Source organism: Neophocaena asiaeorientalis, unplaced genomic scaffold (assembly GCF_003031525.2).
Source record: "Neophocaena asiaeorientalis asiaeorientalis breed wild unplaced genomic scaffold, Neophocaena_asiaeorientalis_V1.1 scaffold984, whole genome shotgun sequence".
NCBI lineage: Eukaryota > Metazoa > Chordata > Mammalia > Artiodactyla > Phocoenidae > Neophocaena > Neophocaena asiaeorientalis.
The window spans coordinates 41,229-53,478 of record NW_020173667.1 but is presented as its reverse complement, the minus strand read 5'-3'; the positions used below and the strand labels follow the sequence as shown (position 1 = coordinate 53,478).

The following is a 12,250-nucleotide window of genomic DNA, read 5'->3' as shown; positions in this document are numbered from 1 at the left end:
CCCGGACCAGGGCACGAACCCGTGTCCCCCGCATCGGCAGGCGGACTATCAACCACTGAGCCACCAGGGAAGCCCTGCACCATCTTTTATACTTTTATACCTTAAGAAGGCATCTTTGAGCAGCATATGATATTGTTTTTGTGTGCTTTTTAGAATTTACCTAAGTGGTGTCATAGTCTGTGTGTGCTCTGCAGCCTGCCTTTTCCACCTACGTTACTTTTGAGGGATTTGTCTTTAATGTATGGGTACAGCTGGTTTAGTCCTGAAGGATGGTCCCTGTAGTGTGTTCCTTATATGAAATGTATCACATTCACAGGTAGGTATGTAGGTCGGTTCAGTCTTACTGTTGTACGTTAGGTGTATACTACATTTTATCTCTTTCCCTTTTGTTGGACACTTACATTGCTTCCAGTTTTTCTCATTTCAAACAGTGCTGCAGTGAACATCCTTCAATGTGTCTCTTTGTGCACATGTGCTCCAGGGTATTTACCCAATAATGGCATTGTAGGATGGAAGGGATTGCATATTTTCAGTTTTACTAGATAATGAGCAATTGTTCTCCCAGGTGGTTTACCAAGTTCACAGGTCTGCCAGGAGCCCAAAGTGCTTGCTAACACTTGAGAACATCAGGCTTTTTAATTTTGGTCAGTCTGTGGGTTAGAAATGGTATCTTGTGATTTTAGTTTTCCTGGTTATTTATGAGTCATGGTAGTATTTCAATAATATTTGTGTTCATCCTGGTGATAACATTCTTCATCACAGAAGAGATGCCTGATAGTCACAGTTTGCATTTTATCTTTTTAGGATTTTATCAATTTTATGTTTTCAAAGAAACCTTTGTTAATTTTCTCTTTGTCCATCTGTGTTCTAGTTCATTGATTTCTGCTTTTATTTCCTTTATTCTATTCTATTTGGGTTTAATTTTCTCTTTTCATAGCATCCTGAGATGGAAGCTTGGATCACTGATTTTAAACCTTTCTTTTCATATATATTTGTGTGTGTGTGTGTGTATATATATATATATATATATATATATATATATATATATATATATATATCTTTAAAGCTGTAACTTTTCCTCTATTCACTGCTTTAGCTGCACCTCACACATTTAAATGCATTGTATTTTCATTATTGTTCACTTAAAATACTTTCTAATATATCACAATGGAAATTAGAAATTTTCCGGGCTATTCAGAAGTGTGTTGCTTAATTTCCAAACGTGGGAAATTTTATATTTTTGTTATTTAATTTTGGTTTGATTATGTTTGGTCAGAAAATATAACATTTCAATCTTTGGAAATTTATTCAGGCCTGCTTCATGGTCTCATCGTAAGGGTTATTTGGTGGATGTTCCATGTGTACTTGCAGAGGCTAAGTTATCCTGCAGTTGTTGGGTGTAGAGTTCAATGTCTTCACTGTCAAATGGGTTATTAGTATTGCTCAAATCTATATCCTGTTTGATGTTTTGTCCATTTGTTCTATCAATTACTGAGAGAGATGAGTTTCAAAAATCTCCACAGTGACTGTGGATTTGTCTGTTTTTTTTGTTATTTCCTTTTGAATCTATCTCTTTTTGCTTCATATATTTTGAATCTCTGTTATTTGGTGCATATGTTTAGGTTAGTTTTTGTTTTCTAGATTAGTTGACCCTTTTATTTTTATGAAGTCTCTTTTTACCTATTAATACTTCTTGCCTTGCATCTACTTTGTCTTAGTGTTTGCATGGCACACAGACACATATATACCTATATTTTCAGCCAAACTAACTCCATATATTTAAAGTGTTCCTCTTGTAAAGAGCTTATAGTTATGTCTTTTATTTTCCTGTCGGATAATATTTGCCATTTAATCAGAGTATTCAGTCCATTAACATGTAACATAAGTCTAACATGAGCCTAACATCTTACTGTTTATTTTCTGTTTGTCACAATTCTTCCTTTCTACCTTTCTCCATTCTTGCCTTCGTTTAGATTAATAAAACATTCTCTGTAATTCCATGTTATTTCCTCTGTTGACTTTTTAGCTGTACCTTTTTGGGCTGGCCAGAAAGTTCGCTTGCGTTTTTCTGAAGATGTTATGGAAAAACCTGAACAAGCTTCTTGGCCACTCCAATATTATTCTGATGGTTACCCGAGAAATTACGATATGCATCCTTAACCTAGTCTTTTTTTTTTTGACCACGTCACAAGAATCCTCTAAATTAGTTCCATTTACCAGCCGCTATTTTTGTGCTGTTGTTGTAACATATTTTACTTCTATATATGCTATAAACCCCACAATAAATTATTATTGTTTCTCTATACTATCAAAAGTCTTTTTTATAAAGTATAAGTAATAGTGTTTCCCCACATGTTTACCTTTTCTGGAGTCTTTACACCTATTCCTCTGGCAAAAATTAAAGACGGTTACTCCATGCACTGCTGCTGAAGTGTGAAGTGCCGCATCCTTTATGGAAAGAATCTGACAAATGTTTGAGTGAAAACTATGTTTATGTTTCAGCCCTGTCACTCTATCTCATAGAGATAAAATGTCATCATGTCAGGATAAATGTGCACAGACGTTGTGGCGGTAGAAGACTGGACATCCAGAGCAAGTCCATCAGTCGAAGATGACTTAAAGCTCAGGCAGAATCCCTGCTGCGGAATGTTATGTAGCCATATGTTATGTATGTACATGTGTACGTACGTAACATATATACGTATGTTATGTAGAGTTCTGCAGGTGGGGAGTTTGCCACAAGTTATTGTGTGAGTGAAAAAGAAAAAAATTTTTAAACTGTCTGGTATCTTACAAAAAGCCATTTCAGGGCTTCCCTGGTGGCACAGTGGTTGAGAGTCCGCCTGCCGATGCAGGGGACACGGGTTCGTGCCCCGGTCTGGGAAGATCCCACGTGCCGCGGAGCGGCTGGGCCCGTGAGCCATGGCCGCTGGACCTGGGTGTCCGGAGCCTGTGCTCCGCAACGGGAGAGGCCACAACAGTGAGAGGCCCGTGTACCGCAAAAAAAAAAATCGATGTCAAAAGAAAAAATAAGTTGCGCGCACGTGTGACACGAGCACGGGAGGTGTGGGGACCCTCCTCCCTCTCCGTGTACACCAGGCAACCATGAGGGTCGGGGGTGTGGGGAGCCGGTGACAGCGCGGGTGGAGCCGCACAGGACGAGGATGAGCAGAAACGAATCGCGTTACTGTGATAGGAAAATGTGCAAAGGATACAAACAGGTGATTATTAAAAAAGACGACCAGTGTATAGGTAAAATCATGTTTGATCACTAATAATCAAAGGAAGGCAAATGGAGGTAACCAAGAGGTAATTTCTCGCCTTCAGACTGGCAGAGGCTGCAGTGATGAGCATCCTCTATTGGTCAGGAGCGGGGAACTCACGAGGCTGTGTCCTCGCGTGCAGGAGCTCGAGCGGCCGCCCCACGGAAGGCATCAGGTGGTGTGTCAAAGCCGTAAAAGACCTTGACCCTCAGTGTCATATTCAGGAATTTGTCCTAAGAAAACTATCAGGGACAGACCGATTCATATTAAAGTTCACCTTGACATACTTTATACCAGTCAAAACTGAAAACCGTTTAAATGTTTATAGGCGATTTGATAAGTTACAATAATTCATGGAATAGAATACTATGAGATACTGAAAATGTGCTTAGAAGTGTATTTAATGATGGGGGAAAATGTTCAGAATTTAATAAGTGCAAAATATGTCATGAGGCAGAACTTTATGATCCCGGTAAATACCATATAAGGAGGTATTGCGTGTGCACGTGAAGAAAGCCTGAAGCGCTGTAATGGTTGCATGTTACCGTCATTGATCTCTGACCAGTGCGCAAAGCTCACACTTAGTTTTAATTTTCCTCTTTGTGCTCTTGTTCTTCCACACATTTTCTAAAATGAACATGAATGATGGTTACGTTTAGGAAAATCTGTTTAAACGTATGTCCGGGCGGGGTTGCTGCAGTGAACTGGATCGCGAGCTGGGGCCCTGCCGCCTCTGGGGTGGCCTCCAGGGAGACCCGTTTGGACACAAAAGGAGGCGGGCCGCGTGCAGCGAAGACCCGAGACCCAGGGCGCGCTCTCCGAGTCCTGAGCAGCAGTGCGCCCCGAGGGCTGCACCCTGCCCCCTGTCCGCCCTCAGCACGGCCGCCCAGCTCTGCCCTTGGGTCTGACACCCAGACAGGGCTGCTTTCTCCTGGGCCGGTCACCACCTTAAGAGCGTCGCTGCTGATGGGGTCAGTCACTAAGTGGTCACTCACGGTGCCTCCTGTTCTTTCTCTGACGTTCACTTACGGATGCGAGTCATTTTGTACTAGAGACTAAAGTCAAGGTGGAGGAAGGGTGAGATCCTTTCATTCTGCTGGTGGAGACGACCCCAAGTGTTTGTAGGATGAAAACGTGGTCATGTGAATCTTGATTTGAAACCATCCTAATAACCTGGAGCCAAGAGAGACAGACAGAGACAGAGAGGCAGAGGTGGAGAGAGACAGAAACAGAGATGGAGACAGAGATGGAGAGGGACAGAGATGGAGATGGAGATGGAGACAGAGAGAGAGGCAGAGACAGAGACAGAGACGGAGAGGGACAGAGGCGGAGAAAGAGGCAGAAACAGAGGCAGAGACAGAGATACAGAGAGGCAGAGACAGACAGAGACGGAGACAGATGGAGAGGGACAGAGACAGAGACGGAGATGGAGATGGAGACAGAGAGTCAGAGACAGCAGAGACAGACAGACGGAGAGGGACAGAGACAAACAGACGGAGACAGAGAGACAGATGGAGAGGACAGAGGCGGAGAGAGAGACAGAAACAGAGGTGGAGTGAGACAGATGGAGAGACAGGCAGAGAGAAGGGAGGAGAGGAAGGGCAGCCCCACAGTCACCTCCCTTTCTCCCTTGCTTTGAACAGGAGGGAGAGGACCCCGCCGTGCAGGGCGAGGAGGGGAACCTCCAGGGTGGTGTGCACCCCGAGGAGTTCGTGGCCATCGCAGACTATTCTGCCACCGATGAGACGCAGGTAGCCATGTGGGTTATGCTTTGTGGATTCAGCATGTTCAGGGGCAGGATTAGATGTAAAATTTGCAGAAGCCATGGCAGATTTAAATAAAGAAGTATTCAGATACTTCACTGCCACAGGAGACCTGTGGGTGACCCTCCCAGCCTAACAAATTCGGGTCCCAAGCCTGATGTGAAGGATTCCCGGGTGAGGAACTGGGGGTGGAGGTACCTGCTTCAGTTTCTGCTTTGAAACCCTTACTTAGAACCTATTCTAATTAATGAAAAATTGGGTGTAAATAAAAATATCTACTTGAATGTAGCATTGTTTACTTTGTAATAGGAATTTCTTAGCATAAGCCTCCAGTAACCGAATCAGCTACCACCTAGCTGAGTTACGGTGAAGAGGCTGTTAGAAATTTTGTTCTAAGAAATTTACACTGTTTGAAAATGTTTAATCTTTTTTTTAAAAAAAATATCAATTAAGGTGTGCTTTTGTTTCGTGTAGATATTCCACAAAAATCTTAAAATCCTGGTATCATTTTCATATCTTGTCAGTTGATGCATTTACCCATTGACTCCTTTTCGAAATTGCTGTGATTTGGGCCCCAGTGATGGGGGATTTATCACGGAAATACGAACTGCAGGTTTTTCTTTAATTTTCATTTCTCTGTATGTTTTTATAGCTCAGCTTTTCGAGAGGAGAAAAAATTCTCATCCTGAGACAAACCACCGCCGACTGGTGGTGGGGTGAGCGTGCCGGCTGCTGCGGATACATCCCTGCGAACCACCTGGGGAAGCACCTGGAGGACTGGGGCCCCGAGGACTCGTGGCAGGACGAGGAGTACTTCGGCAGCTACGGGACCCTGGTACTGCCTCCCTTACCCGCCCAGCCAGCTGGCGCTAGCTTCTCGCTAGTTTTAGGTTCTAAGTTTAAAAATAATTTCTGGGCTTCTACTCATCATTCAGAGCAGGGCCCACAGATGTTTTCTTCACCTTAGCTGCACAGCCCTGCCATCCACATGCTGAGGCAGCTGTACAGAATTTCAAGTGAGCAGGGCTGCGTTCCAATAAAACTTTATCCATAGACACTGAAATTTGACTTCCATATGATTTTCATGTGTCATATTCTTCTTTTGATTTTTAAAAACCGTTTAAAAATGTAAAAGCCATTCTTAGCTTGTAGGCCATCTAAAAGCAGGTGGAGGGCTGGACTGGCCCACGGGCTGTAATGTGCAGACCACTGGTTTAGAGATATTGTTTGAGCAGTGGAGTTATGAACCTTTCTCAGTATTTAAAAAATAAAGTAATAATGTTTACATTAAAAATGAAATACAAAAAAATTATATAAATCAACAGTAATACCTATAAATAACTAGCTTATTAGTTTGTTTTTTTTCCAATGTGAATAAAGACCCAAAGTCCTGTGGTCCAGACAACCCTGTTTATATTTTAAACTAAATAAAACTAAATGCATGATGAACGTTGCAAATACAATGTTGAGTGAAAGAAGGAAGACATCAAAGAATACCTTATGTTTGATTCAGTTATATAAGTTATAAGGCAGCGTTAAAAGGCGTTGCCTATGAATGTATATATAAGTTGTGGAGCTCTAGAGATCAGGGACCTGATTCCCCTGAGAATCTGGGTGGGGGTTACTGGTAAGGGGGTGTTCTATGGCAAGGCTGGGTGAGATGCTCAGGGGTACTGGCAGGGTTCTGGTGTGGGTACAAGAGTGTTTGGAATGTAACTATGTTAAGTAAGCTCTAAAGTACTTTTTTGTAGGTATGTCATATTTGACAATTAAAAATGTTAAAGGAGATGAAAAACCACTGATGTGTGTACATATTTAGAGGTTTCCATCTACTAAGAAAGACATAGTGATAATCTGAAGTCTGTCTCTTCACTCTGCTCCTTGAGATTTCTTTCAGCAACAGTGCTTATGCTTCTTCCAAATCTAAGCTGCATCTGTTTTATTCTTTTAAATTTATAGAAGAGGAATAGTTTCACACACACTGTTTTTCACCTTGCTCTTCTCACGCAGCTGTACTGTTCTGAACGTCTGTTCTTTACAACAGTTGTGGAGTATTGTGTTGATTTGAAAAGGATCATATTTAGTTTTCATCACAGCAAGCAATGCTGTAATGGATGTCCTCCTACATAAATCCTGCTAAACCTTTGCTGGAATTTCCACTGGGTAAATTTGAAGGGTGTATGTATGTGTTTTTTACTTGGGTGGATCTTGCCAAGTTGACGGCCAGAAAGATACCAACAGCATAGAAGGGGTATTTCACCACCACAAGTCTTCAGAGTGAAAAAAGATTTCCAGTCTTAAAGGTGAAATATGTATCTCGGTTTTGATTTCCATTTTTTAAAGTGAGATTGATCTTCTTTCATATCTTATTGGCCTTTTGTATTTCTTATTTTTTGATAAACTTTCATATAATTTGCCCATTTTTCGTTTGATTTCTGTCAATTTATATGTTAAATAGGCAGTTTAGCTTGTATTTATATCTATCACACTGACCATTTGCTGCTGTTTTTCCCCCATGGAACTTTTTATCTTTATATGGTCTAATTTGTCCTTCTTTTCTTTGTAGCTTCTGCGTTTGTGTCCTATTTTCAAGGCCTTCACTCCGAGATTATAAATATCCATGCTTTCTTTTAGAACTTTTGTGATTGCATTTTTTTAACAATGAAATATTTAAATCAATCCGGAATTTACTTGTAAAGAATAAGGTAAAATTCCGACTTAATTTCCCCACAAATATACAGCTGTTCCAGCTTTTGGTTAATCTTCCTTTTCTGCATAATGTGAAACGCTCATTTATCATATGTCAAATTGTTAGGGTCTGTTTTGGGAATCTCTGTTCTGTGTCATTTATCTGGTTATTTCTTCTGCAGGTCCAGATGCTTTTCAATGATTGGAAGAGCTAGGCCTCTAGCAGTTCTCCTAATTTTTAGCATTTTCATGGCCTCGTCTGTTTATTTTTTTGAAACTGTTGCCAGCAAATTTTGGCTCCCTGTGCACTGATGCCGAATAGAAATAAAGAGACAGAGATTTGGAGGATAAGAAATATTTTCTTTGCCAGGCAAAGGGAAGACCCAGCAGGCTAGCGCCTGAAGAACTGTGCCCCCCTGTTCTGGGGAATTACAGGGGGTCTGGTAGGTAGAACTCACAGTCCAGGAGAAGTGATAGGATCAAAGTGGTGTAGGTCTTGCATTCTTCTTCTTCTTGCAGTATTTTAAAACAGTCATTGCTGGCGTCAGGCAGCCTGGTAATTGGGTCCATTCATCTCTGGGTTATCGGCCTGCGACCTTCTTTCTGAAATGTAAACAGCTACGAGGAGTGATTTGCTACAAGTGAATGCATCGAGTAAATGCCAGGTGCAGGGTACGATTCATGTGGAATCAGAGTAATTAACTTTGTTTAGCTTTGTGAAGGACAAGTCTAGCTACCAGTGTTTGTTAGTAGTAACAGCTAAAGAATAACCAAGATGGCTTAACTCTTTCAGGCCTGTTTATGCTGTTTCCCCAGCCTGTTCATTGTTGCTTGTTGTTCTTGCTTATCAGAAAAGTCTCATTTCTATTTTTGCTGCAACGAAACTAGTTTTATTATCGTTTTGTTGTGCTCCTAACTCCACGCCATCCAGTTGTCTGGCATTCTAATGTGTTACATGGAAAACGTGCATTAATTTACGGAGAAGTGACATCTCTGTGATGACTTTTCTCATTTCTTAAGCCTTGTGTGATGTGTCGGAGTTTTAAGGTTTTGATCATACAGGGTTGTGTACCTTTCTAGGTAAATCTGTTCCTAGATATTTTTGTGTATTATTGTAAATGGGGTGAAGTGTTCTATCAGTTGGATTAAGTTGGCTGAAAGTGTTGTTCACGTCTCTGTCTTTTTTGATTTTCTGCTTCTGTCAGTTGCTGAGAGAAGGGTGTCGAAGGCTCTGACTATAACTGGGAATTTGTCTGTTTCTTGTTGCAGTTTTACTGGCTTTTGCTGTGTGTACTTCGAAGCTCTGTTATTAGGTACAAGAATATTTAGAATTATTATGTCCTCTTGCTGAAGTGATCCCTGTCGTGTGACGACCTGATGCTCTTCGCTCTGAAGTGTATCGTGTCTGAGGCGAATGCAGCCATGCCGGCCTCCTCCCCTTGGGCCTCCGCATCCTGCTTCTGACTCCGCGTCAGGTGGCCCCGCAAGGCAGGACAGCTGGGTGTCAACTCCGTCCACCCCGGTGGCCTCCCTTTGTCCGTCTCCGAGGAGCCATGGGGCCCGCGAGGCCCGTGCAGGCCTCCTGTTGGTGCTGACCTGGTCTGGGGGACCAGGCCGCCTGTCCCCCTGTGCGTGGTGCCGCTTGAGCTGGGTCTCCGTGGCGTGGGGACGGGTGCTGGGGGTGCCGCCTCGCTGGCAGCTGGGGCTCCAGCAGCCTCTGTGGCCCCAGACTGTCTGGAGGAGCCTTGCTCTGCCTCCCTGGGGACCGGCCGATTCCCGTGGAGTGTGTCCTCAGGTTGGAAGTCCCGCCTGCAGTGCAGCTGGGGACCTGCGCTCAGGCCCGAGCGCCGGCGGGGTCGCTCCTCCCTCCAGCGCTGAGGCTCCTGCTGTCCCCAGGCAGCGAGGGGGGGTCACGTGAAGGGCCTTGGAGGGCCCCGCTCGGAGAGGACGCGGCGGGGGCGTGCGCCTCCCGCAGCCCCCCCCAGTCTTGGCCGTCCGCTCTGGGCGGATCGTGGCCACGTTGCTTCTGGACGGCAACGTGGCTGTTCCTCCGCCGCCGTCTCCGTGGTCCACACCTGACCCTCCGCTCACCTGGCTGTTGGGGCGGTGCAGCGCGCTGAGCAGGGAGGGTTCCGGAAGCTTCCCTGTCATTCCTTCACTGTCTACTCTGACTTGTGTCTGCTGCATATTTTGGACTTTTATTTTTTAAACGCTGTCACTCGTAGTTTAGGTGTGGGGTGGTGGGGCCGAGCGAGTAGGTCAGGCTCTAACCCTCAGCCTTAAGCCAGAGCTTCAGCTGCAGGCAGTGACCCTCCCTTCATGTGTATTTCCTCTAGAAACTTCACTTGGAGATGTTGGCAGACCAGCCACGAACGACTAAGTACCACAACGTTATCCTGCAGAATAAAGAATCCCTGAAAGATAAAGTGATTCTGGATGTCGGCTGTGGAACTGGGATCATCAGCCTCTTCTGTGCACATTATGCTCAGCCGAGAGCAGTGAGTAGGAGGCAGCAGCTCTTTCACAACTTCGAAGCCGGGTCTTGGTGAAGCGCCCGCCTCGTAGGTGAAACTGGCGGCGCGTTCTTGTAGGCTGAGCCCGCCAGAGGCTGCGACGTGGGTTTAATGAGTCGCAGACAGCACGGTGAATAGGACAGAATAGAAAATATCCCAGTGAGTTGCAGCTGGTGGGCTGTGTTTGTGAAACTTATTTCAGTCACGCAAGGAGACACGTGCGTCCACGTGTCTGGGCTGGGCTGCTTGTGTAGACCACCGTCCCGTGTCCTCCCCCGCCGAAAGTGACCCTTGGCAGGGACAGGGTGGACCACTCTCTGGGACTCCTGCTGGGCTCCTGTCCTCCTCCTGTTAAAGTCTGTCTGGGCCAAGGAGAGGTGCCGCCTCTCGACGGCCCCAGCACAGGTGGATGAGGTTCCTAGCTCACAGGTGCAACCGCAGGGCAGTGACCGTCTGAGTCCAGACCCTGCCAGGACCAGGAGGTAGCATGCAGGACCTCCTGAGAATCTGGATTTGTAATTAGCCGCTGCTACCCTAAAAGTCTGACTGTTCACTTGAGTGCCAAGAATCTCCTGTGTCGGTTACCGAGTGTGTCGCTGCGTGTGTTGGAACCTGGGGCTCTGGGGTGGGCGGCCCACGTGGGTACAGAGGCTTCTGTCCACCTGCAGCCCTGTGTCTGCGTTTAGGCAGAAAGTGGAGTTACGAGTAGAGGCAGGTCCTCCCAGGGCTCCGTCAGGTGGAGGTGGCACAGCATGGCCGTCCGCCGTCCAGCACGCTGCCTGCCTTCTGTTGCTGGCTCTGACTCAGCCGAGGAGACTCAGGCTTGGGGGAATGGACGGCGGGCCGCGGTCTGGGGCTGGGGCGCGCACGGATGGTGCTTCTGTCACGTGCAGGTGTACGCGGTGGAGGCCAGTGAGATGGCCCAGCACACAGGGCAGCTGGTCATGCAGAACGGTTTCGCTGACATCATCACCGTGTTCCAGCAGAAGGTGGAGGACGTGCTGCTGCCGGAGAAGGTGGACGTGCTGGTGTCCGAGTGGATGGGGACCTGCCTGCTGGTAAGGGGCAGCGGGCACTGCTGGGGCGGCTGCTCTGGGCTCTGGAATCTTCATAAATCATGATTCATTTTGACCTTTTTCCTAAGGTGATGTGTAGTTGATTTCTTGAGTGAACATTGGCTCAATGTCTTGAATATTTAACTGATTAAAAAAATGACTTTATGAGAAATCTAAATCAAAGTTAATGTGACTTTCTCGTGAGTGATTTACATAAACTCTGTTCTCTTTGGGAACCTGCGAATAGCCAGTGCTTGATTTGCATCCGTGACCAGCTCGAGGCCCAGGCTCTCCCACATTCTCTCCCCAGTCTCACGTGGGTCGGGGTGGAGTGTTTTCTGGTTCTGCCCACCCACCCTGCTTACGAACTCTCTGTGCTCCGAGGGTAAGTGAGAGGTGGGTGGAAGCCGGGCCTGCGGGTCTCCTCAGACCCTCAGCCCACCCCTCTTTCTGGCTCAGCAGTCTGAAGTTTAGTCTCTGTCAAAACCCAGAAAAATGACATCTGGGGGAAGGGGAGGAGAGCACCACCAGGGTTTCCAGCAAGAAATCCATTCAAATAGTAAGTGAGTAACTTGTATGAATGACAAGAATGCCGGCCCTAACTTCTTACAGATTGCAAAGATGAGGAAAATGATAGTAAATGACATTGGGCCTTTAGCCTCGTTGAAATTGTGTTGTCTGGAGATAGAGTGTAAGTAGACTCAACATCCACTATAGAATTTTGTTAATAACAGCTGTGGATTCCCAAGATGATGCACGGGAAAAAGGGACTTGCTACACCTTTAATCCATGAAGTGGGCATTAGCCTTTGCCCCCAGAACGCTAGCGTTCTTTCGGTAAATGTTATTGAGCACCTTGGGGTGGTGGGGACACAGAGAGCCCGGCTGCGGTGATGTGTCCTTTGGCGCAGTGCGGGTCGGGGAAGCCTGGCTGCCTAGGGTCCCGCTCTGCCCCTGGGAGGGGTTATG

General features: G+C 45.7%; 1 protein-coding gene across 3 annotated transcripts in view; it reads left to right on the top strand.

The window, feature by feature from the left end:
• PRMT2 (protein arginine methyltransferase 2) overlaps positions 1 to 12,250 on the top strand; it is a 38,518-nt gene that overhangs the window by 2,449 nt on the left and 23,819 nt on the right. For all 3 annotated transcript variants that reach the window (XM_024748063.1, XM_024748064.1, XM_024748065.1), the window contains exons 3-6: positions 4,907 to 5,014; positions 5,679 to 5,861; positions 10,051 to 10,212; positions 11,121 to 11,285. In XM_024748063.1, coding sequence (XP_024603831.1) covers positions 4,907 to 5,014; positions 5,679 to 5,861; positions 10,051 to 10,212; positions 11,121 to 11,285 — 618 coding nt within the window. The remainder of the gene's footprint in view (positions 1 to 4,906; positions 5,015 to 5,678; positions 5,862 to 10,050; positions 10,213 to 11,120; positions 11,286 to 12,250) is intronic.